Below are 26,858 nucleotides of genomic sequence, written 5' to 3' on the forward strand. Positions count from 1 at the left end.
TAGATCGATTCTGACGTTCACATATTCGTACGAACGCCTACTTTGACTCAATTAGGGGCCAGATGAAGTCTCGTTTCTCCAAATGATCAAGAAAATCAGTTCTCTGCCTAAACCTGATACATTTGATACTCTCTTTCAATCACTCGACCTATACTCAATTCTTCAAACAGTAACTGTCAGTTGGAATAAAACTTTTAAATTTTATTCATTTTGTTTCTGGTGATTAATCGTTTGACCAATTGTGGCCAAACATTTTTTTAGCGTTCGGCTATGAACGGACGTTCGGGTCCTTTGACTGCTAGGGTTCGTTCGTTCTTTAACGTTCGGCACTTATGCCTTTACTTGAATTTGCTATTTATATATATATACTGTCTTAGTTTTCGATAATCAATTTATTCCGGGATATTCAGATTAATCTTTCATGTTTTCTCTCCTCTGTTGCTTCTGTTTATCCGTCTCACACTCTAATTCAATAGTAAAATACTTCAAAATTAATTCTTTTCCTCTTGAAAAACTTGTGACTCTTCCTAATGATAATTTCTCTCGTTCGGTATTATGTTACCAATCCGTTAACCTTTCAAAGTCATCTACTGGTTCCTTATTTCAGGATTCCCCTGTAATTTATTATCTTCCCATAAACATTTAGTCCTTACCCAAACGTAACCGTTCGTTATAGTTGAAACCAGTCAACACTGAAGAATCGCTAAAGACATGAGTGTGGGACGAAGTCGCTTGTCCCAGGAAGCTGCTACCGAAGGTTCTTGGATTGTAGACGCATTGGGACTGTAGCTTATGAAGATACCATTGCCTTCTCAATTAACTAATCATCTAGTTTTCACGCATCACCACTCTGGAAGTATAATGGAAACTCGTATAATGTGCTAGAGCTAGAAGATGCTCATATTTAGGGATACCAAATTGTATAGATCCAACCAGTACGTATGGGAGATACCCCAACCAAGTGTTTCAAGAGAAAGTCCATCAGATGGGTGAGAGTGGTCTGGAACGAGAAGAATGACGACATTACGAGAGAAGTGGAAGAATTGCAAGCAAGGACTATGTATTCCCGTATACCCTTTAGTATCCCTTGATTTACGAGGACGTGTGTTCTAGATCACATGGGCGTTTGGGATGAAGTCTTACTGTTAGTAGAGTTCACCTACGACAACAACAGCTTCCAGGCCAGCATTGGAATGGCGCCGTTTGAAGCTCTCTATGGGAAGAAGTGCAGAACGCCACTTTGCTGGTTTCAGGAGGGAGAGAACGTGCTAACTGGACCTGAGCTCATCCAGCAAACAACCGAGAAGGTTAAGTTGATCCAATATAGATTGAAGACGTCCCTGAGCAGGCAGAAATCATATGCGGATAGGAGAAGAAGATCATTGGAGTTCGCTGCAGGTGATCATGTCTTCTTGAGACTGAATCCGATCACTGGGGTAGGAAGAATTGTTCGTCCAAAGAAGCTGTCTCCCAAGTTCATAGGACCGTATCAGAATTTAAAGAAGATTGGACCAGTAGCTTATGAACTTGCGTTGCCTCCTCAATTATCAAATCTGCATCCGGTCTTCCATGTATCTCAACTCAGAAAGTATATAGCCAATCCTTCTCATGTTTTGGAGCTGGAGAACATTCAACTGCGCCAAGACCGAACGTTGGAGCTACAACCAGTTCGCATTGAAGACATTCGCACCAAGCTACACAAGGGAAAGGACGTTCGTTTAGTGAAGGTGGTGTGGGACGCTAAAACTGGTGACTCAACGTGGGAAGTGGAGAGCGCCATAAAGGACTTGTATCCACACCTATTCACAGGTAAATTCTAAATTTTCGAGGACGAAAATTTTTGTAGATAGGGAGAATGTAAGACCCTAGATAATTAACACTGCAACTTAAATCAAATCAAATTTTAAAGTATTAAAAACCTATCTGCAGTGCAGTCCACGTCACTGTTCAGACAATTAAAACCCACTTACATACTCTCTGCTTGCACTGGGAACACACGCACACCCTGACACACGCCTGCCAAGTGTCGTTTTAGAACCTTCGGAAATTAGTAGTGGGTTACAGATGGCAATCTGAGGGTGCATGACCGTTTGACGTGGGGGAAGAAAATAATTTCTCTGAAAACCACTTCCTCTCACACTCTGCATTCACCTTCTTCTCCACGAACTCAACCCTTCATCTTCTCCGCATTCTCTCTAAACTCTTTCATCTTCTCTCTAAGATCACTCACCATCATCTACTCCAAATCCATTTCAGATACCGTAGAAACCTTCCCTGCACCGTGAGCAGCGTTTTACACCGAACAGAAGTAAGATCTAAACCGGTAAGCTTCCAAACCCTAAAACGCTCCGTTCTGAGTTGCATGCAGACGCTGGTACTGCTGCATGTTGGAATAAAATCTGAGTTCTTCCACATTTCTTGTAGATAGATTTAGTGAAACACTTGGGAAGCACGTTGCGGGTAGGAAACTGTATTTGGGCGAGTTAGCAAGCAATCATTTAGGGAGTTCACTGCTAGACCAGGTAAGGGAAGCTTTAGTAATTTAATTTAATTCTGGTTTGATGTCTATGACAGTAATGAAGTGTACTGGTTGTCTAAAATGTATGAAATATATGAATTTTGAGTGTGCCTGAATAAGCATGGTTGCCCTGGATGTATATTATGAATGTTGTTTGAACCGTATGCAGAGAATGAGATGTATGATTTGGAATATGATTGAATTTCTGTATGATTTGGAATGATAATACTTGGAACTGGATGTTGATGATGATACGTTTGAAACTGGAAAATGGAAGATTCTGTATTGATGAAATGATAATATGAATTCTGTAATGTATGAGATTTGTGTTAAAGATAAATTCTAAGTTATGGATCGTATGAAAATTTTGAAGTTAATGTGAATGAAAAATCTGGAAATCTGATCTTTTCTGATTGATGATGTACGCTCGTCATCGAACGGTCTTATACCGTTCGGTTTCCCTGGAAAATAACTTAGAATAAGAATTCTTTCATTTGGAGAGGATTCTGATTGAGAACGAGCGTTATTTGTGTGTAGAGCTAGTTTTGAGCGTTCGGCTCAGCTTAGAGTGTCCAACCATTTAAAATAAATTGAAGAGTATTTAGGACGCTCGGTTTTGTTACCAGTGTTCGGCCGTTAGTTGGTATTCTTAGGATTGGATTTTGACCGTTCAGTCATAGTTTAATTCTCATTGTGAGCGTTCGGTTTTGGTTTAATTCTGATTGTGAGCGTTCGGTCTTTCCTTGATTCTAATTGTGAGCGTTCGGTCTTGGCTTGATAGTTTTAAGTTTTGGAATTTTGAGCGTTCGGTCTTATTCTGTTGAATGTTCGGTTTTGATAAGGTATTCTCGCTTCTGAGCGTTCGATTTTAATTTGGATTCCTTAGTTTGGATCATAAGCGTTCGTTCATGGATATTTGTGATTGTGAGCGTTCGGCCATAATTGGATATTATAATTTGAAATCTTTAACGATCGGCCTTATAATATTAGTGAGTTTGAGCGATCGTTCTTAACATTGTATTTTCGGATAGCAATGTTGAGCGTTCGGCCTTGAGTAGTATTCTTAGGTTCCAAGCGTTGCGCGTTCGTCCAAGTGTTGAATTTAGTATTGGTGTTCGATGGTTTAGCGTTCGGCCTGATAGTGTAGGATTTGATAACGTTCGTCCAACAGCGTTCGGCCTGGTGATTGATAACGAACGTACGTCCAAATAGTGTTCGGCCTAGTGGTTGGAAGGTAGTGTTCGTTCAGTAACGTTCGTCCACTGTGCTCGGTGAACAGTGCTCGTCCAAATAGTATTCTGCAAATGTTGGATTTTAAATTCATTTTCTCTTGAATTGAATTACGTGCAAGGTTTGGAAAATATATACTGTGAAGTGATTTATGTGAATGTATGAGGTGTGTTGGATTTACTGTGATAAAATGGATATCTGGTGATTCGGGAGTAACAATATGATTCAGGGACGTAATTCCATGATCCTCATGAGAGGATACATGGTGGTGGACGTAATTCCATGATCCTCAAGGAGAGGATATATGGTGGTGATTTGGGGTGTACAGAATGATTTCATGGTAGCTCATTCTTGAGGGTTTTCCTGACGCTCCAATGGTCTTTCATTCTCAAGTAGAGAGGATTGATCCATGTGATGAGGAGTAGCAGGAGGTCCTAGTCTTGGAGGCTTCCAGTATGCTCCAGGGCGCGAAACGGACTAACCTCGTGAGAGTGGTAGGGTGGAACCCATTGGCAATGGCTTTGCAAAGCAGTAGAGGCCACCACGAGTGCATAACCCGCCATAGCTCGGTAATCATTCTGGTCCGGACGAGTCGGTCTATAAAGTAACAAGTCGGGGTTTAATGTAACAAGTCTTGTGATGTTAGTTTACCATGTATGAGTGACTTTTGCATATCATGTTGGATTGTATAACATGTTTTTTATATCTAGCTCACCCTTGCATTGTTTGTGTTGTGTGTTGTTTGGGTATGTTTCTTTGGCGATGATCATCCACTTGGATGGGAGCAGATAGCGAGGAGAATACTTTGGAAGCAGCTCTTGATGAAGACGGCAGTGCTGCAGCCTAGATTAGCTAGTCTTATTTCATAATTCTTAATGTTTGGAATAACTCGTGTGTATTTTAAGTTTTAAATTCTCTGTGATTTTCATGGAGAAATTCTAAATACTCTTGTTGTCAATTCCGCACTATTCTAAGGATGACTGTAATCCTTAAATTACTCTTGACTGCTTTCTTATATTATGTATGATGACTCTTTATTATATATGCATGATGTATATTTTTGGGACGTTACAGTTAGTATTATAATATATTTTTTAATGAAGTCTGGTATTAGTTGAAAACAAACTCAACCACCAAAATACTTTCCTTTACCATAGAAATAATCCTAAAATTCTCTTGATCATTAACTTTCAGGTTAACTTTTTCTGTGATGTATTTGAAGACTAGTTATCGCAACTCATTAATGTCTTTGGACTATTGAGGTTAGGCCAGGAAAGAAAATGGCCTTGTCGTTGTTTATAATGTAATCCACCAAACATTTTACCTAGAACCAAATTCAGCATTATAATTTAAAATATGTTGGTTATTGATTGCATCAACAATGTTATGGTTATTGAAGTAATATAAAATCTTTGTTTTGTAATTATTCTTTCAATAAATTTGTAAAACAAAATATAACTTTCAATCCTTAAATCAGAATGTACGAAAATAATTTTTTTAATATTAAAAATATGTAAATATATTGGAATTTGATTTAAAACTATTTTAACTTCATTTTAATCATCACTTTTTTTATTTTAAAAGTTCACATTTTAAACCAAAAGGCTGAATACAGCCACAAATCCTTTTCCTATGATCTTCTATTTTCTTTTCTTTTACCAATATTAAAATGAATCTTTCCTTTTTCATGTGATCTTCTATTTTCTTTTCTTTTACCAATATTAAAATGAATCTTTCTGTGTAGGCCAAAACGGTTCAGTACAGCTAATATTTTTTTTTAATAGGTTCGGAAGTCCCTGTATTTACGGGTTCGTTTTAATTGAATCTTTTAATTTTAAAAATATCAATTGAATTCCTAATTTAACATAATTAAATAATAATACCTTTTCTTTTAAATACAATAAACGGCGTTAATTTTTTAAACAGCAGACATGCTCACGTATCAGTTTATTTGTAGGTGGCAGAGTCTGACCTGAATACATCGACCTCTATGAAGGATATACGAAGGATGTATGAAGGGTGAGGATGACGGGTGAGTTACCGCCCTTTCTATATCACTCACTCTTGCTTCTGTATCTGATTTTCTCCGACAACCAAATCTATGGCTTCCGATTCTTCTCCGAATTTCAACAACGGTTCGTGCCGCTCCTCTCTCTGTCTCTTCTTTCGGTTTTCATTTTCCGAATTTTCTGATTTGTTAATTTATTCAAACCTTCTTTCTGATAGGTCCTTCTTCCCCCGACGACTCCCTTTCCAGCCCCATCAGCAACACCTTCTCTTCTCCGGGAAGTAGGCGCCGCCGCCGCCGCTCCTCCACTCCCTCCGCATTCGCCACTCCGTCGGAGCGCTGATCTCGATTCGCCTCCTCCGAAGCCACCCCAACCGCGCCGCGCTCCCGCTAAGGCGTCGGCGGAGGTGGGCGCGTTCCCGTCACACCTACATCCACAACATATGACGCGGCGGCCTCGTCTGACGGCGGCGATGGCTACGACATGGACGACGCCAGGCCCACCTTTGTGTGGGGCACTAACATAAGGGTGGAAGACGTGAACGATGCTATTCACAGGTTTTTGAGGGACTTTAGGGAAGTGTCTTCGTCGCAGGGCGAGGATGACAGGTTGAACTTGCACACCGAAGGGAAGTATGAGAAATTAGGAATGACGGGTTTAACCGCCTATGCCCTCTACATCAACCTCCTCAACCGCCACGCCTTCTCCTTCTCGTCCAGGAATGGATATATGAGGATGTACTGAAAGAACAAACCTTGTCCCAGGAAGCTTCAGGATCAAACAATTTGGCAAATTTTGAAGGCGAGAAGTGACCATCCTATTTTTATTGTGGGAATTTCAATTTCTTTTTTTGTGTGCTCTGTCTCAGTATATTAAAAAGAAAGAAAATGGTCAGTGTTTCCGTGCTAAAAGAAAAAAGAAAGAGAAATTGAAAGATAAGCCCGGGATTGCGGTGACAAATCCATTTTGCACACCTCATTGGAAGAAATACCGAACATCTACGCATGCCCTTATAATAGTATGCTGAAGTGATGTGATGCCTCTGTGTTGTGTGTTCTGTGTTTAAGACAAAAGTGTTTTTTTTTTGTTTTTTCTATTGGTTTACATCTTGAGATGGATTCATCCATCACCTTCGATTGTGTTGTGCTGTGTGTTGTGTATGTGACTCTTGATTCTGTCCACCACAGTCCAAAGAAAAAGTAGCTTTCAACTCTGTACTGGAATGGTGTATATTTTATTCTGGTTTTAAATCTTGTACACAAAATTAATGTAGTTTAATTGTCATTAAAAAATGTTTAAATTTTTTAACGGTTTGTACATGTGTACATTTACTTTTCGTATCTCCACGTCCAAGAACTAGATCTCTTCAGCAGCCAACAGACACAGAATTTACAAGACCGGTTTTTGCTCCTTATCTTAAGCTTCTGTAAAAGTTTTATCTCGCCTTCACACAACATTGCCACCTACCATTTGCTGTAGTTTTTTTGGTTTTTCAAATCTTGGGGTTGTTGAAAGTTCTGAACTTTCTTGATTCAATTGCAAGTATGGTCTTGAATGCATACTTCTAAGAAAAGGGTACCTTTCAACTTTTTGAACGCTTCTTCTTCGTCATGTATGTATCTATGTACTTGATGAGCATGTGCTGCCTCGTGTCATTGGATGTGTGAATTTTCTTAACTCATTTCACAGAGGTCATGCATTATTCTGGCTCCTACTGCTGCTTCTCTCTGCATCCAAGACCTGGTGTCGGTTTAGACTTAGAATTCCTGATTCCGGATTGTTGAAGTAAGTAAACTTATTACCAGTGTTTGGTTAATGGGAGATTTATTATTCAGTATTCTCTTGAGATTTATTAGTGTTTGGTTTTTCTTCCTTAATTTGAATTTTCCTGAAGAAATTATGGTTATTGTATTCTGCTTATATTAAAGAAAATTTTAATTTTATTACAGCTGTAATATATGTATGTGTGTGTATGTATATGTATGTATGCGTGCGTGATTTATTTATTTACTGATAGTTATTATGTTTTTTCAGTGTTTAATTGTCTTTTTCTGCTGTGAATCTGACAAGTTTTAAGGACATGTTTGGATGTGTACCAGGTAGATTGGTATTCAATTGCTAAATGTTCAGTGTAATGTTTCTGCTCTTGGCTTTCTGGAGTTTTCGTGGAATTCTATCACACATTCCAGATTCTTGTTTAAATAGGTTTATTGTTCCGTAGATCTGAATCATACCAGTGAGAAGAAATTTTGAGTGAAATTGGGTGTTGGGATTTTGGATTTAACTGACGAGGAGGCTAATTCACGTGTTTGTTACGGTATAGGTGTGAGGTGGAGACCCCTGGCATTTGCATGTTCCGAATTTGAGAAGCTTAATAGGATTTTGCTGAAGAAATTTAGGATCTGCATTAATTTGAATGGGGCATTCTGCAGCCGTATGGGACTATAGAGCAGCAACTGAAATTACAAAGGACTGGAATGGAATTGATCAAGTTCTGCTTCGGACCCCAAGGGGTTCTTCGGCACGGGTGAGAAATTGTTCATTGCAAAACTGGTGTCGATTTTAACATTTGGTAAAGTTATGATTTTAAAATTTACTATGACATCCAATGCGAATTCTTGATGTGGATAACTTGGTCTGTCAAGATATTTGTAGTTTGAGTAATTTAATTACTACGATTACTTAGATTAACTGTTTTTTCTCGAAATTAGGTAAGCTTACATGGGGCGCAGGTCACTTCATGGCGGAATGAGCACGGGGAAGAACTTCTATTCACAAGCAGCAAGGTATGTCTTTCAATTTTGATTGAAAATCAATTTGTACATTTTAAATTATATGAATTTTGTTAGTTGTCAGCGCTGATAAGGAAAACATGTCAATATTTCATAATCTTGCTTTCTGAAAATTTTCATTTTGGGATAATCTGCATTATATTGCAACTGGCATGTGAAGGGCATTTGCCCAAATAATCAATAAATTTAAGAAGAGTTTGGATTTTGATGAATCATAGTATTCTATGCTGTCCATCAATCACATCGATGCAAGAGAAAAACAGGGAAGAATGGTGCATTGTAGTGCTTTTGTCGTTTGGAACCACTGGGGTTGAATACTGGTATAATGAAAAACTTTGACGGCAAAACCAACTTCTTAACTGATGCTTTTGTAGGAACACAGAACTTTAATCAATTATACTTTTTAAAGAGGCAAGTAGTAATAACTAACTGTTTTGTTTCCTTTTCCATTATCTGTAGGCAATTTTCAAGGCTCCAAAAGCAATTCGAGGAGGAATTCCCATGTGTTTTCCACAGGCAAGCTTATTCCTTTTTACGTTCATTTTATATAACTTGTAACATGCATACTTACATATCTTGAGCTGAATTTGTTTCACAGTTTGGAAACTGTGGATCGCTGGAGCAGCATGGTTTTGCAAGAAATAGAATGTGGGCAATTGATGAAAACCCTCCTCCTCTTCCTGGGAATGACTCCAGTGGGAAATCCTTCATTGACCTGGTGCTAAAATCATCTGAAGAAGATATGAAGTGCTGGCCACACAGGTATGAATAGCATGATGTGACAGTATAACAGGGATATCCACTCTCCATGTGTTTGATAATTTGAATCTGGCATATATGCACTCGATATTACTTTTTCCTGTGTTTGGCAGTAAATTTCAAGCAGTAGTAATCTAACTATTGTTTAATAATTGTACCAGTTTTGAATTCCGTCTTCGGGTGTCTCTTGCAGCAGATGGGGACCTGACTTTGATATCTAGAGTCAGGAATATAAATGGCAAGCCATTTAGTTTCTCATTCGCGGATCACACATACTTATTGGTTTCTGACATTAGGTATGGATAATTCTTTGTTGTACTTGGTCTGCATTCCCTTTTCTGAGTGTGTGGGATGATGTCCAACCATCATTTTTCTTTTCCATAGTAAATTGATTGCTGAACACTTGATCGGAGTTTTATTAGCACTAATGGTACTTCCTTGTTCAATATTTATAGTAGACAAATATATTTGGTTTTTGTTCTGAAACGTGTAGTTTCTGCATTTGCTGAATGCTTTAAATTGTGGGATTTTAACATTCAAGCAGATCTTAGAGGACTGTTTCTCTTCTTTAGAAACTAATAACAACTTACACTCTAATCATTTGAAACTAGCATGGATACTCTATATATTAGGTGGATTCTTCTCCGAATACTGGAATTATGAGTTTTATTCATGTCAGTTATCGGGAAATATGTAAACAAGTGATCAGTCGTAATGAAAGTACAAAGTTCTTACACAGCCTATAGAATTTGTAAGCATTTGAAGCAAACTACTGTTTGCAATGCTTGTTACCTATATAGATTCTTGTTTACATATTTTTACTTGAACTACCTCTCTTTTGATTGTTTTAGAACAGGAAATTTTATTTTAAGATTGACAATCATTATTAACGTCACATTAACAATTTTTATAGTGAGATAAGGATTGAAGGTCTGGAGACACTGGACTACCTAGACAACCTTTTCAAAAAAGAACGATTTACTGAACAAGGAGATGCAATAACATTTGAATCTGAGGTAAACCCTTCTAGGTTATATTGATGTTAACAAAATGTAGACATTTATAGTTCCATGCTGCAATTTAAGCTATTACTTCAGGTTGAGATAAATAGAGCACTATATTCCTGGCCTATGCTGCAGTTTTGTCAATCACACACAGTATCCACTACTAAAGTCTTTTGGTTTTGACACAATGAAGGCTAATGAAGATGTTTTTAATATCCATACTTCCTTCATGGCAGGCGGATCGAGTTTATCTTAGCTCTCCAAACATAATTGCAGTGCTAGATCATGAGAAGAAGCGAACATTTGTTATAAGGAAGGAAGGTCTCCCTGATGTTGGTAAGCTCTAAGTAGCAAATTTTTTCCACAAACAAAATACAAACGTAGATAAGGTTTCGAGTTGTAGAAAATATAAAATCAGTCCTTTTCATCTTAACTTTTATGGTGTGTTCAGCTGTGTGGAATCCATGGGAAAAGAAATCAAAATCCATGGTAGATTTTGGTGATGAAGAGTACAAACAGATGCTTTGTGTTGACGGGGCGGTGATAGAGAAACCGGTGAGCTTGAAGCCGGGAGAGGAATGGACCGGTCGGCTGCAGCTATCAGTTGTGCCATCAAGTTTTTGCAGTGACCGTCTTGGTCTTGACAGAAGTGGTCTTTGAGGAATTGTACAAAATGGGTCTGAGTTAATGCTGCTACTACATCCAGCAATGTAGCAGCATCTAGTTTTAGAAATAGTGCTGTTCAGTAGGAGTGTCAGGTTTTATGTTGTTATGATCTTAGGCTAGAAATAGTGCTTTATAGAGGCCTATGTTTTTTGTGAGAATGGCTTTCAAGTGTTACCAGGTCATTAGTCAGTTGGTTCCTTCTGTTCTGCTATGGATGCTCCTTCTTTAAGCATTAGATTTGTTGAGTTGGTGCCGAGTTTATTCTCTCCATGGATTTGATGATATGTTCCACGGCATGGATAATTTAGCTTTGGTGATCCAATTTGCTTATATTGGATGGTTACGGCTATGATCTGCCTCTCATGACAGAGATAAAACGAGTGATTAGTGGACAATGTGATCATGCATCTTTTTTTGGCATTTTCCATTTTACAGTGATACGTGCATAATTCAATAACCTTCACATAAATTTTGTATACTATCACTGTTTTTATTTCATGGTTAGTTGGCTGAATTATGCTATAAATGGCTTTTAAAGTAATCTAGAAGTCAATATTTTTATTATAAATGATGTTTACAATTGAATGACATTGTCAAGAATTCTGATGTTGACTGTGATGTAATTGAATTCATGTCTGTATTCAATAAAGTGGGTCAAAAGTGGTGCGTCAAAAAGCAATAGCACTTCTCCTGCTTTGTACAAATGGGACCGATGGGCTGTGCATTAAAAGGTTGAAGTTGCTGAGATTCGAGACATTGCGGTTGGTTATTCAAACTATGAATCGGTATTTACTTTTTTCCAACTGAGCTTCATATGTTCATCTGCACTTATAATTATCTTAATTTTTTCATCATTTACCAGTGGTTTCTTTTAAGAGGTAAAATTTTTGTGTTCAATTATATTCTCGTTATATCACTCTCCAGTCATAATTCTCATAACTTCAAACTTATTTTTATAAATAGTTAGTATTATAATATATTTTTTAATGAAGTCTGGTATTAGTTGAAAACAAACTCAACCACCAAAATACTTTCCTTTACCATAGAAATAATCCTAAAATTCTCTTGATCATTAACTTTCAGGTTAACTTTTTCTGTGAAATTTTTTTCCCAGAAAAATTAACATTTTTCCATACAATATTATTACTTCAAATACTTTTTTTTCTTCTAAATCTGTATTAGTGATGTTTCAAACTTACTGTATTCAACTCTACCAAAAAACTTCAGTATTCCGCTCTAGCATACGTATTTAAAAGAAATAAAAAAATGTTAACTTAATTAAACTACTTTATATTTACCAGGATTTAGAAATTACTATAAATTATTTACTTTTTATATTTACATAATTAATCAGTTTAACTCGCTATATCAAGACTTTAACTGCAATACAATCATTTAACACCAAAGTTGTCTTTATCAAACTGTATCGTACCCAAAAAGGAAATTTAGGAAACTAACCATTGAAATTAGTTAGCAATTAAATTGTCAATACTGATGTCATTGCTTTTTCTGAGGATGCAATCACCATGTACACACACTCAACCAACCCACTGATTATTTTGATTCTAACTTCAATCATTAATTCTTCATTCGTTGAAGTGTCAGATCATTAGTTCCATTCTACACGTCTTATTTTGGGGGATTGGTGGAAATTCAGAAAGTGGTCCCAAAATAAATCATAATTTTGCTACCTTTTATTCATAGTGATAAGGTGACAGAAATGAGAAACGAATTCTACAACAATTTTCCGTTTTATTCAGCACCGTATGCTAAAAACAAAATTGTTCCACGTAAATACAAGAGAATTCTCCTCCATAACCAAAAAAAAGCACAAATGCTGAAAGAACGGACCTACAAATCTGGAAAACCGTGACCACAGGTAATAATAATCATAGCATCATTTCTGCTATAAAAACTATACACCTCGTCGATATTCCAGTTGCTTTGTGTTCTCCAGCAAAATCTGCCAGCCAACAAAGAAACAGGATTTAAGCAGTGAAATTAATGTAAAACTTGTTTGGACTCCTCTTAGTATAATCACAAAAGTGTCAGCAGGTTCTTACTTCTCGAATGTAGTTTGCTATTGCTTTGCAGCCTTCGATTGCTAGTTGCATAACATTTTCCAAAATGTCAATTGGTAGTTTAGAATCCATCTATAGACAGTAACAACAGAAATTAGTGCAAATAAAATTAAACTAGGAGCTTTTCCATTCTAAACTACGGAATATGGCAGGGAGTGAACGAATGAAATAAGCTGGATGAGAAAAGAAAAGCATTGCATGCTTTTCATAATAATGATAGTAGTAAATTTCTGATTAAAACTTTGAAGGTTCACAATCTCAACCAGCCTTTACATAGTGGCACGTTATAAGACCCTAGAAATTTCTCTGCAAATTCTCTGTCACATCACCATTAATACGCATTCCACGTCACTGCTACGGGTAATTAAAAACCCACTCCCAACTCTGAATTTTTCATCTCTCTGTTGTGCACGGAAAGCCGAGCCACATCATTCCTCTGAAACATTAAAAACGCACCAAACTGTGCATGCACACACGCCACTTGTCACGTTGGAAGCTTCCAATTCAGAGTTTGGTGTGCAGGTGTCAGCTTGGGAGACGTTCGTTCAAACGAACGTGAGTTAAACAAAACTAGATTTTCGAAAACTCTTTCTCTCCCCTGCACCACTCATCTTCTACCTCTGAACTTAACTTTTCATCTTCTCCAACCTCTCTCTAGAAACCTTAAAACTTCTCTCTACTGTTACTCATTCATCTCTTCTCCGTTTAACATTCAGAACCGTAGGAACGATCCTTACGCTGTGAGCTTCATTTTGGACCGAACCAATCTCAGTTCTGAAAACGGTAAGTCTCCCAACTTAGGTATCGTTTCTGGATATTCGTTTCTACATTCCTTTGGCTAGATTTAGTGGAAGAAACTTAAGTGGAATTTAGTGAGTGAACCTTGGAGTAGAACGCTGTTAGAGGAAGCACCATAAACTTGCATTAGGGCGAACACTGCTATCCAGGTAAGGGAAGCTTATATGTTTAATTTATACTTGCATGTTGTATGATATGATTTGGATGTATAAAACGTATGCTGATTGATCTGTCATGAACGAGCACTGCTTGTATGAATTATATATGTTTTTGGTGGTTTGAAATGCATGTTAATTTGGATATGTATGAACGGAGTATGACTATTGTATAGTTGGAATGATTAAAATGATGAGATCTGTATGATGATGTTTAAGGTGAATTAATTTGGAAATGGAAGTTATAAAGTTTATAAATTTGAAAATGATATGAAGTATACAGTATGAATTGAAATGTTGAAATCTGGAAATCTGTTAGGGTTGAAAAACCTGAAACTTAAATCATTCCCTATGATAAATGACGCTCGTCACCGTACGGTCTTAGACCGTTCGGTTTTCCTTAAAATAACTTAGAATGGAATTCTTTCATTTGGAAAGAACTCTGCTCGAGAACGAGCGTCCCTATGTGTCTGAGCGTTCGGTTCAGCTCAGTCGTACATAAATGTGTTAAAATTTTAAATACGTAGCGCTCGGTCTTATATTGAGCGTTCGTCCTAAATAGCGCTCGGTCTTATACCGAAGCGTTCGTCCTAAATAGCGCTCGGTTTATACACCAAGCGTTCGTCATACTTGGTGCTCGGTCATTTACCTAGCGTTCGCTTTAATGAAGTGTTCGGTCTTAGATTGAACGCTCGTCCTTATCTTTGATTCCTTAACGAATGTAAATAGCGTTCGTCCAAATACTTAGTAAATGGATGTTGGCGCGTTCGGTTATTGACTGGCAGCCAATCCCTTTCAAATAAAAGGTTCCCTATATAGTTAAGTATTCTCCTGGATGTCTCTTCATCCAAGTTGAGTTAATTTGATCTATTGGTATTTAAAAATATTCTGGAGTTGGCTTTATTATTCTGAAGTCTTTATGGTTTTAAAGGAGTTTCTTTTAAATCTGGCTTTTAACGTTCGTCCTCTTCCTTCAGAAAGTTGAACGTTCGTCTTTTTCAGAGAGTGGAACATAGAATGAAAATGTTAAAAATATGAAATGTTAAGACGTTCGAACACTATATTAAATGGTTATACGATTGTGGAATTTGAACGAGCGTTCCAAGGAGGAACGTCTCAGATGAGTTAAATATTAAATTTGGTAAAGTATGAACATGGATAAGTTAAGACTCGCTGTCCATCCTGATATTCCGTGATACTCATCTTCACGTAGAAGGGGGTAGTCATGTGTGGGAATGGCAGGAGGTCCTTAGTTCATCACTTAGCATGGGCGAAGGATTAACCTCGAGTGGCAGCTGATTAGGTATATCCCGGCTACTACACCACTCGGGTGCAAGGACGCTTGTAACTACATGGTTCATACAGTCCGGACGGTCTGTCATATATATATACATATCTCTATGTTATTCTATATTAAGTTACCTGATGTATGTGTGAATTGATGTGTTAAATGTATGTGTTAATTGTATGAATTAAATAATATAAGCTTACCCTTGCATTTTCCATTGTGTTGTCTCCTGTCTATGTACGTTCGTCTTGTCTTGCAATGATCATCCGTGTGGATGTGAGCAGATGGTGGTGCATCTCTTGAAGAAATGCTGGAAGAAGGAAATTTGGAAGATGCAAATCTGGTTGAAGTGGAAGTAAAGGCCGAGCCTTAGAGCGCTCGTTAGATTAGGAATGTGAATATTAGCTTAGTTGGACGTTCGGTTAAATATTTTGTAAAGTCGTTCGTCCTAATTACCTCTGATTCTGTTTTGGCGCGTACGTTATTTTTAGTTAGCTGTTCGTTCTAGGCTTCATTTGTATGCGTTTATGCGCGTTTCTTTTGTACTGAAGCCGTTCGGCTCTGGAACATCTTTTCTGTATATAAAGACTGCATTGTTTACTGTTAATTGTAATTAATTCTGTAATATGGTAATTACTGTATTTTGGGATGTTACACACGTGTTCGAAACAAATTTAACTCCATAATATCAATCTAAGAATGGGAGCAATAAACTGACTGATAAACTGTCATTGGAAAAAATCTATGCCAGCCCCACCAAATGAAGTTACCCTCCCTCTCTGTTTTGTGGACCATACATGAATTTCATCCTATAATAAGGTGGCGGAAAGAATATATCAACTATATTTCTTCAGTCAAAATTTAAAGTATCAACAAAAGATCTGCAACTAAAAAAGTAAAAGATGCTGAACTGGAATTCCAAATAAAGAGTTACCAAGTATGATACTAGTGAAAATTAAGTTACACTTGATCAAACATTAACTCAGACTAAAAAGAAGATTTGTCATGACATAACTCCATCAAAGGGTACAACAGCAAATCACTCTATCAGGAACCTTCGTAAGAAGTATCTGTTGATTAAAAAACAACTGATATTTGAAAAAAGATTCATGTGTACAGCAAACTATTAAGTTGTTAAATCTGAGGCGAGCTTAGATAAGCTTCTTTTGGGGATTTCCGAACATGCACCTATTCCCTCGAGTAATCAAGGGTTAAAACTCTATTGTTCTCTCCAAAATCTCTAATAACAAGAACAGTTTTTGAAGGAAGAGGAATTACAGCTTCAACACCACCAGACTCTTTACTACGTGAGTACCAATGACTGAGAGAGCAATAAAAAGTTTTCCTTTCTGTTGAACTAATTTACCTGGTTGACTACACAATAGATACAGAGAAAATAACAAGACATGAATTAACCTGAAGCAGTGTTACTTTATCCAACTTTGGCAGAATTCCTAGGGTTACATCAGGACCTCCAGCATTGTCTTCTACATAGTTCAAATCTGTACACATTCAGAAACCTTTAATAATTAGGGCAGCCCGTGCATCAGAAGTAGACAGAAATAAAACAGACATACCACACTTGTATTTAGCCAGTTCAAATTTAGAGTAAAAACAGATATATACCAAGCAGACTTGTGCTGTTAAGGTATCCGGCACTGCAGGATGTTACAAGATCACGCATAGGGATCCCAGCATCGGCAAGGGCCAAAGTTGCAGCATTTATACAAGCAGATCTAGTTCCTATAAAAGACATGTCAACATCACCCAAAATTAATGTACATATTAAATGAGTAAAGAGAGAAAATAAAATGGCAATGACAGAAGAGAATCACAAGATCCCATTATCAAGTCTTAGTTACCTCCATCTGCTTGGAGAACTTGGACATATATATCTATCTGCAAATTTAATAAGTAAAACATTAGGGAGGACTAGGGGAAAGCAAAGCACATGACAAAATAAGTTCTTAATGTGTAATAAAACCTGAGATCGAGGCAATAGATGTGTCAATATAGATGCTTCCATGGTTTGCCGAATAACCAGGGAAATTTCAGTTGATCTCCTGTAGAATGAGAACTTCAAATCACGTAGTAAAAAATAAGAAGTGATCCTATTATCCTTCTGTAAGAGAACCTTACAATGAGAACCATATTAAAACTATGAAGGAAAAGCAAAACAGGATAACATTTATATCTGCAAACATTGATGGTTAAGCCATTCAAAACTATTCAGTGAGTTTTGGCCAAAGATTACTCAAAAAAGTCAAAGCTTGCAAAAAAGATTAAAAATGAGAAAAGGCAGTAAAAGGGTGCATGGGGTTAAGCTTTTCATTGTTTTATGATACATAACCCATTGCTGAGCCTGTAGTCAGCTATATCAAAGGCATGGAGCAGCCAGCCCCAAAAACACTACAATACGTTAGTGGATAGCAAGATAGTTGTTACATAGAAAATTATGAATGCAAGATTAAAAAAAAAATTATACTGTATCACATGAACAAATGCAATATATATATATATATATATATATATATATATATATATATTACTAATTAATAATCAAAATTTATACTCTAAAAGTCTAAACATGCATTACCACCATTGCTATTAAATTCTTACCTCAGTAAAAAGATCAAAAAGTCCAATTTACAAATTACAAGGCACTCTTAAGATAGATTCTACTAATGCAACATTCACTATCATCCTAGTAGTCTATGCTCCAATACCATTTTGATAAGTATAAAACTACGAATATATAAAAAATAAGTGAAAGGTCAAAAAGAATAGGAAGTTAAACAAAAGCAAGTAAATGAGCAAAACCTGTCACCCTTTGATTTCCTCATGCGATCTCCAGTGCTAAAATTAGCCATGCTGTACTCACACCCAACCTATAGACATACATTGCACATAACCAACAATTAAGTTTTTGTTACAATTCATATAAATACAGACAACATAACTTAGAAAAAAAAAACTACCAGAGCATGGTTGGTTATTTGGCTTCTATTTTGCACCTGAAATGCAGAGAAGTTACTAAAGAAAAACAGCAAATCATCTGCACGAATTTGTCGCATCTACAATATACCATAAAGAGAGGAGAAAAAGTTAAAGGCAAAAGATCAGTAGAGAAAGAAATATAAAATCATAGATTTAGATCCTCTGCAGTGAAGGAATAACACTTTAGAGGATAAACTGCAGTAATAGTCATTGAGATTTTAATAACTTCATAGTTTCTTATACATGTACATATATTTTATCACACTCTTAAATACTAAATTTTTAATAAATAGTAATAACTTCACCTTATCCTCTAAAGTGCATCTCCTCATTTTAAATAGTCGAATCCCAAAATCATGTCCAAATCACAGCTGTTAAATAGGACTGAATTCCATAGGCCAGACCTTAAAATGCTGCTTTCAATTAGCTCATTTTGTCATAGGACCAAGTTCATATATCTCACTAAAAAAGGTTGGTTAGACATCCTTAGGGTTAGAACCCTCCATTTTCTTACTTTTATCATTTGGCAAACTACAACATTTGTAGCTTTTAAGTGATAGGTTTTAATGTTTATCAGAACTAAGGTTATTGACTGCTTCTAATATGTTTATATGTTTTTTTGCAGTTCAAAATGTTCCCTTACACATTTCCATTACCCATGGCATGGCTCATCTATGTATAACCCATATGCAGAACTATCTGCAGATCTTATATATACTAATTAACATAAAGCTTCAGTAATTCATGACTATGTAAGAATTCATGTAGGATATTATTATTTATTAATACTCCGCATTTCATACGCTTCATGAGTATTCTTGAAAGATCTAAAGGAACCTTTTTTGGAATGAATATTAAGTGAAGAAAAAAGGAGGAAAAAAAAAAGCCCAAGAAAAAAATAATAGTTGTACCTCCATAGGTCTGCGACCATCCAGTCGAAGTCCTTCTGGGCTGACGTATTCCATCCTCAGGTCAATCTATGGCAGAGACAAAAAGGAGACAAAGATGAGACATAAGCAGCTGGATTTTGTTTTATTTTGCTTTATATTCTTGGCTTCCAAAAAAAATGATATTTTCTACTAAAGTTATTGAAACAAAATGGTGAGATTTTGCAGAATCTGAGCCATTTAAAAGTTTGTGTTGGCTCAAGTAGTTTATGGGTCATGCAGTGAGATGAGTGAGAGGGCAGTTCGAATTAATAACACTGCTCAATTGAAAACATACCGAACAAACTCCAGTTGCTCTGTAAAGATTAGGATGAAAACAAGGTTACAAAAAATCAAGCAATCTGAACTTTGAATGAATATCATATAGACAACAACAAACATTTACCCAATAAGTGGGGCACTAGGTAAATAATATTGCAGAAATAAATATTAGAAATCAGCAAACAACAAAATAACAACGCATTTGAAGAAAATAAATCTGGTCGTGTCCCTACCCTTTTAAACATTTAAGTTTGCTCTTAATCTTACTGCAAGCAAAGAAAAAGAGGAAAGTACACCACGGACAGAAAGATATTGTAAAGGGGTGGTTCTCGAAGCAAATTCAATCTGCATACTGTTATTATTTTTATTTTATTCTAGCACTCCCCGAATTTCAACAAATTTCTAAAGGAGAATGAGCAGGCTTTTAGTTTAATAGTTACAGAAGAAAGATTTGGGTCAATTATATATGAGAAGGACAGTGTTCCCTTCCCACTTAATAAACTAATAACACAGAGCAATGATTTTAGTGACTCGGTTATGCTATAGATCAATCTTATGGTTGAGTGGTATGCAAGTTCAAGGTGCAGGATTTTTAAGAAGAGCTTTTGTGAGATCGATACAAAGGGCAAGGAAGGGTTATAAGTTTGATTGAGAGAACGATATAGTATAGGAGTAATTGGTTATCAAGATGTTCAATGTTTGAAGCTTATACAAAGCTGTCGTAAACTCCATTTTTCTTGGTTGTAAATGTTGAATTGATTAAATTAGAAAAGCATAGCAACTTTTACGAGTTTAACAGAAAATAGGGATTGGGTGGTGAGTGGTGACACTGCAAGGCACTACACATGACAACGCAAACATTGAAAGGGTTTGAACTTTGATGACCAGAGAGAGAGAAAAGGAAAAGTACCTGACTGACGGCGAGATTTGACGGTGGCTGTTACGCTCTGTGTGGCAACGGCGAGAACGGAAGTTGGTCCGCGCACTGCAAACGAGCCTAGTCTAGGCAGGGTTCCGCTGTTCGGTGTTTAAATAGGTCACTAAATAGGTTTAATAGGTCACTTGTTTAAACCTGTTCGTATAGCAATGTTGAGCGTTCGGCCTTGAGTAGTATTTTTAGGTTCCAAGCGTTGCGCGTTCGTCCAAGTATTGAATTTAGTACTGGTGTTCGATGGTTTAGCGTTCGGCCTGATAGTGTAGGATTTGATAACGTTCGTCCAACAGCGTTCGGCCTGTTGATTGATAACGAACGTACGTCCAAATAGTGTTCGGCCTAGTGGTTGGAAGGTAGTGTTCGTTCAGTAACGTTCGTCCACTGTGCTCGGTGAACAGTGCTCGTCCAAATAGTATTCTGCAAATGTTTGATTTTAAATTCATTTTCTCTTGAATTGAATTACGTGCAAGGTTTGGAAAATATATACTGTGAAGTGATTTATGTGAATGTATGAGGTGTGTTGGATTTACTGTGATAAAATGGATATCTAGTGATTCGGGAGTAACAATATGATTCATGGACGTAATTCCATGATCCTCATGAGAGGATACATGGTGGTGGACGTAATTCCATGATCCTCAAGGAGAGGATACATGGTGGTGCTTTAGGGTGTACAGAATGATTTCATGGTAGCTCAGTCTTGGGGGTTTTCCTGACGCTCCAATGGTCTTTCATTCTCAAGTAGAGAGGATTGATCCATGTGGTGAGGAGTAGCAGGAGGTCCTAGTCTTGGAAGCATCCAAGACTAGGACCTCCTGCTACTCCTCACCACATGTTCAATCCTCTCTACATGAGAAGAAAGACCATTGGAGATTCAGGATGACCCCCAAAACTGAGCTACCATGTAATCATTCTATACAACCCCAAAACACCACCATGTATCCTCTCCTTGAGGATCATGGAATTACGTCCATGAATCATACTGTTACTTTGAACCTTAACCCAAGCCATGAATAACCATATACTACCATATTATCACAACAAATCCAACATATCTCATACATTCACATATTTTCACATATTTCACGTTACAGCATATATTCCAAACATTGGTACACATAATTCAATCCAAGAGCAAAGGAACTTAGAACCCGTTACCATTTGCAGACCATTGGATGGACGAACACTATTCCACCGAGCGTTATAAGCCGAACGCCACTATGCCAATTGGACGAACGCTAACAAAAACTGACCGAACGCTAACACTGAACGCCTGAACACAATTAGGCGGAACGCTAAAACCGAACGTCATATTGGATTCAACACTATTTGGCCGAACGCTATGAGATCAACAGGCCGAACGCTCACAAACCAAGGACGAACGCTCACAAAACCAAGGACGAACGCTAACAAAACCAAGGACGAACGCTCACAAAACTATCTTGGACGAACGCTCACAAAACTATCTTGGACGAACGCTGCTTATGGAGAATTCTATCTGAACATAACGTCATCAAAACCGAACGTTCGTTATGAACGATCACCAACTTAAAATAATTATTATCCAGATCTAACGCTCGCTTCCTGAACTACTAAGATAAGAACGAACGTCTAAAATTACTTATTCACCAAAACGAACGAACGCCATTTACAAGTAAATGGCCGAACACCATTTGACCGAACGTCACCAAAATAAACTGGACGAACGTTATCTCCAAATATCAGGCCGAACGTTCAAAATCTGACTTAAACCAATACCTATCGTTCAACATCAGGACGGACACCATTTGGAGGACGAACGCCAATGATCACTATTTCAACACAGCGGACGTTTTAAGATTCAAGCCTGATTCTACCGAATTAAGCCGAACGCTACAGTTACCAATTTACCAACGAACGCTCAAGATTGAAACCTATGCATAACAATTTAACAACGAACGGTCAAAGCCCATTGTACGAACGTGCTAAAATCACTTTACTCAATAAAGACCGAATGCCAAAATAATCAAGGCCGAACGCTATACTTACAACCTATGGACGTTCGTCTTGAGACCAAGGCCGAACGTTCAAAAACGTCCCACTAAAATTGGACGAACGTTCAGCAACGTTAGCTATTTTGGACGAACGTCCAATTTGAAATCAAATTGGACGAACGGCGTTTCTGCAGAATTTCTACAAGTTTTCCAGAAAACCCAGAAACCAAGAACAACCTCAAATTTTCATCCCCTTCTTCCCATATTTGCATCATACAAAGCATATAAAATCAATCAAACAAAAGATCTAGCTCCCCTTACCTCTTGAAGACTTTCTTTGTAAAATTTGTGATCCATCTTCCTCCAGACGTGCAGATCAAGATCTCTTTGCATCCTCCATAATTCTTCACTTCCTCTCCCAAATCTTACTGCAAGGACTCCATTCTCACCAGATGCCCATCCCAGCTCCTCCTCTCAGCCCTTCCGAAGTTGGTACAGCTTCCCATGGTGTTCTTTGGACGGCTGGAAATGGAGGAAGGAAGGCTCCCTTCCTCTGGCTGCTTTCTCGCTCCCTCTCCCATGCCAAAATGAAGACACCCACTTTTCTCAGCTTCCTCCCTGCCCCTTCAATAATGCAGCCCAATAAATGAAAAAGTGGTGCCCACCATGTCCCCACCATTCCCAAAATTTACGGGTCTTACAATCATCCACTTGGATGGGAGCAGATGGCGAGGAGAATACTTTGGAAGCAGCTCTTGATGAAGACGACAGGCTGCAGTGCTGCAGCCTAGATTAGCTAGTCTTATTTCATAATTCTTAATGTTTGGAATAACTCGTGTGTATTTTAAGTTTTAAATTCTCTGTGATTTTCATGGAGAAATTCTAAATACTCTTGTTGTCAATTCCACACTATTCTAAGGATGACTGTAATCCTTAAATTACTCTTGACTGCTTTCTTATATTATGTATGATGACGTCTTTATTATATATGCATGATGTATATTTTTGGGACGTTACATTAATGGTATCAGAGCAGTTCCTTCCTTAGAAACCTGTAGGTTGTGAGTGTGCTTCGTTTGTGATTGCGTACTCTAACCTCGTATAGGAAGTTGTATTAGTTTGAGTCAAGCTAATGGTCTTTCTCTCTGTGTGGACAGAAGATGGCACCTACATCTCCTCATCGTTCTCCTCCGCGAGTCGATCAACTTGACTCTAATCAGATGCTGAATGCGGTACTCCAAACGTTGCAACAGCAGAATGCTGCGTTGGTTCAACAGAATACCTTTGCATTACAAAATCTTGAAGCCGCAAGGATATCGGCAGAGAACGCAAGAGTGTCTTCCGAGAACACTCAGAGGGAGTTCATGGAAATGATGACTAATGCTAGGACTCCTCCAAGTGTTTCTTCTGTTGTTATTCCTGCGCAAGAGTGGAGCTTGGAGAGCTTTCTGCAACATCGCCCAGCAAGATTTACTGGCAAGTGCAACCCTGATGAAGTTGATCACTGGTTCGGGGACATGGAGAGGATATTCGAAGCCAAGGGATGGGCATAGACCTCAGGCAGCAGGGAGAGTCTATGCGTTGACCGGAACTGAGGCAGCCAGCGTAGGTAATTTAATTGTCAGCAGTTGTTTGTTATTTGGAGCTTCGTGTGTGACGTTGTTTGATTCGGGGGCGACACATTCTTTTGTGTCTAAAGCTTGTGTGGAGAGGCTTGGTTTAGTTGTCAGAGAGCTTCCGTGTGATCTGGTGGTGTCTACACCAGTAGCTGGGTTAGTCAGGACATCTAATGTGTGCTCCAGGTGTCCTATTGAGGTAGAGGGTCGCAGGTTCAGAGTGAACCTTATTTGCTTACCTCTGCAGGAGTTAGAGGTAATTTTGGGAATGGATTGGTTAGCAGCCAATCGTATTCTTTTAGATTGCGGTGGTAAGAAGCTAATATTTCCCGAAGAAGATGAAGACATGTCATTATCGCTCGGTGTATTGAGGAAGGACATCTTCGAGGGTGCCAGCTGTTTCCTAATCATGTTCCATAAGGACGGGACTCCTAGTTTAAATTCTTCAGCGCTTGTGAACCAGAGTGTAGACCTTCTGGTTGTGAATGATTTCATGGATGTTTTCCCTGAAGAAGTTCCTGGTTTACCTCCTCCGCGAGAAGTAGAGTTCTTTATTGATCTGGTCTCAGGAGCAGGACCAGTATCCATAGCCCCTTATCGGATGGCTCCAGCTGAGCTGGTTGAGTTGAAGAAGCAGATTGAAGAGTTATTAGAGAAAAAGTTTATCCAGCCGAGTGCTTCGCCGTGGGGTGCGCCAGTATTACTAGTAAAGAAGAAGGATGGTAGCTCGAGGTTGTGCGTTGACTATCGACAACTAAATAAGTTGACGATCAAGAACAAGTATCCCTTACCAAGGATTGATGATCTGATGGATCAATTACACGGGGCTACGGTATTCTCCAAGATTGATTTGAGGTCGGGTTACCATCAAATTTTGGTGAAAGACGATGATGTGCAGAAGACAGCATTCAGATCCAGGTATGGCCACTATGAGTATGTGGTTATGCCTTTTGGTGTGACTAATGCTCCAGCCATATTCATGGACTATATGAATCGAATTTTCAGACCCTTCTTGGACAAGTTCGTGGTGGTGTTTATAGATGACATACTTGTTGTCAACACCCAATTTCGTCCGGATGGACTAATAGGTTTGCTGTATTTTATTTTCATCATGAGTGTAAAATAAAAAATAAAAAAATGAAAAATAATGAATAATAAAATAAAACAAAATAATAAAATAAAAAAAAAGAACAGAGCGTTCGACCTTTTGCTGTGAGACTGAGCCGTTCGTCCTCTTCTCTGAGCGACCGTTCGTCTTCTACTCTGCACAACCGTTCGTCCGCTACTCTGAGCGACCATTCGTCCTCCACCATGCGTAACCGTTCGTTGTTGACAATATCAAGACGCTCGTCCTTTACTGGTCTCACGTATCCACACTTTCAGCCTCACGGACGTTCGACCTCAATTGCGTTCGGCCGCTCGGCCTCGAACCATTCGACCCCAAAGACGTTCGGTCGCTCGTCCTAAATTGTTCAGCTATTCGGTCTGTGGTTGAACGTTCGGTCTATTTGTTAGTGAACGTTCGGTCATGTTTACTTGCTATTGGACGTTCGGTCTTAATGTGGTTGAACGTTCGGTCTTGATGTTGTAGAACGTTCGGTTTTAAAGTGTTTATTGTTGAACGTTCGTGAACGTTCGGTCCTGTTTTAGCGTTCGCCCAAACAGTAATAATTTTTTTACATGGTCGTTCGTCATTCTATCGTTCGTCCTTACCCCATTTTCCTCTTTTACCGCTCGTCCAGGTCACTCCGCCGTATACCGTTCGTCCTGAACGCTCGTCCTGACCGATCGTCCTGATCACTCTCTCGTGTCTCCCCTACGGCCCCAGTAATGATTCCCACAATCTGCCAACGGTCCACTTCTACCTTCTCCCACTTCACCAACCATCCAATTATGCTTCCAACTATTCCACCAACCCAATAATTTCTGCATCCTCCAATCGCAGCTACCGACACTCCTCATCCTCCAATCATAGCTACCGACACTCTCATCTCTTACTGTGCTGAAGCCTACATAATTCACACGAGGAAAGGGAGGGGGAAGAGGGCCGAGGGGCATTGGCTCCCTCTGAGCCCCTCACCCGTTACCATCTCCATCTTCATCTCATTCTTCATCCTCACAGCCATCACAACACCTCATCACCACAGCCTTGCGGGCCACTGGCTCCTCTCAGCCGTAACCACAGCAAACCATTTCCTTTTCACTCCCAACTCCACGGCCAAACACCAAACCAGGATTCACCACACATACTCCTATCCCATTCACTCCACAGAATCATCTCCACACAACACTCAATCCTCCTCCATTCTCTGTCAACAGGGCCAACACCCATCATCATTTTATCCAGACCTCACGGCCACCACACAATCTTCAATCACCATCCTTCCACCCAACTTCCACTTCATCTCCCCAACATCAAAACTTGAAAATTCAATTCTCCACCCCTCACAATACTCACTTGTATTCACTGGAAATCATCAAGAACCACTCGGACAAACCCACCACCGAAAGCATCACCATTTTGTCTACATTGTAACCCAATCAAAACAATCAAGCACAGAAGCAGAAAATAGATAGAAGAGAGGGAGAGAGACCAGAAGCAACTCGCGACGGTCTGCTTGGAGGAGGCGGCGGCCAGTTAGGCAGACGCGGCACAGAGACATCGGAGACGAACCCCTTCCTGGGTGGTCGGCGTACTGGCGGCGGCTTGGGCCGCAGCTGGCGGCAGCCGTTTCTGGCTGAGACAGTGGCGCGCGTGCATGACGGGGTGGAGATACCTCCGTTGGCTACTTTGGAAGAAGACTCTAGGTCTCTGTTTTGAGTTGAGATT

General features: G+C 38.6%; 3 protein-coding genes across 9 annotated transcripts; 2 read left to right on the top strand and 1 right to left on the bottom strand.

The window, feature by feature from the left end:
* Nucleotides 1–711: 711 nt before the first annotated feature.
* On the top strand, nucleotides 712–6,099 carry LOC148202286 (uncharacterized). The gene is made up of 3 exons (XM_088109581.1): nucleotides 712–785; nucleotides 1,349–1,809; nucleotides 5,975–6,099. The coding sequence occupies exons 1-3, from the start codon at nucleotides 712–714 to the stop codon at nucleotides 6,097–6,099; spliced, it is 660 nt and encodes a 219-aa protein (XP_087965707.1).
* LOC148202287 (putative glucose-6-phosphate 1-epimerase) lies at nucleotides 5,619–11,482 on the top strand. Of its 7 annotated transcripts, none has more exons than XM_088109920.1 (11): nucleotides 5,619–5,883; nucleotides 5,975–6,558; nucleotides 7,447–7,856; nucleotides 8,081–8,284; nucleotides 8,469–8,543; nucleotides 9,009–9,065; nucleotides 9,148–9,311; nucleotides 9,470–9,604; nucleotides 10,222–10,324; nucleotides 10,549–10,648; nucleotides 10,764–11,482. In XM_088109920.1, exons 4-11 carry the CDS (start codon nucleotides 8,174–8,176, stop codon nucleotides 10,970–10,972), a joined length of 954 nt encoding a protein of 317 aa, XP_087966046.1. In that variant the 5' UTR covers nucleotides 5,619–5,883; nucleotides 5,975–6,558; nucleotides 7,447–7,856; nucleotides 8,081–8,173; the 3' UTR covers nucleotides 10,973–11,482. The 7 variants fall into 7 exon arrangements, with proteins under 7 accessions (XP_087966046.1, XP_087966045.1, XP_087966043.1 ...); XM_088109919.1 differs by having other exon boundaries at nucleotides 7,447–7,542; nucleotides 7,857–8,284; XM_088109918.1 differs by having other exon boundaries at nucleotides 5,620–5,883; nucleotides 7,447–7,542.
* A 1,411-nt stretch (nucleotides 11,483–12,893) lies between these two features.
* LOC148202288 (exosome complex component RRP41 homolog) lies at nucleotides 12,894–22,993 on the bottom strand. Its single transcript, XM_088109582.1, has 10 exons — nucleotides 22,862–22,993; nucleotides 19,209–19,274; nucleotides 18,279–18,374; nucleotides 18,121–18,188; nucleotides 17,285–17,363; nucleotides 17,163–17,199; nucleotides 16,927–17,043; nucleotides 16,717–16,802; nucleotides 13,042–13,131; nucleotides 12,894–12,941 (listed from the first exon to the last, which is right to left on the bottom strand). The coding sequence occupies exons 1-10, from the start codon at nucleotides 22,991–22,993 to the stop codon at nucleotides 12,894–12,896; spliced, it is 819 nt and encodes a 272-aa protein (XP_087965708.1).
* Nucleotides 22,994–26,858: the final 3,865 nt, after the last annotated feature.

This window comes from Vigna umbellata, chromosome 3 (genome assembly GCF_029865625.1).
Source record: "Vigna umbellata cultivar VRB3 chromosome 3, Vumbellata_1.0, whole genome shotgun sequence".
NCBI lineage: Eukaryota > Viridiplantae > Streptophyta > Magnoliopsida > Fabales > Fabaceae > Vigna > Vigna umbellata.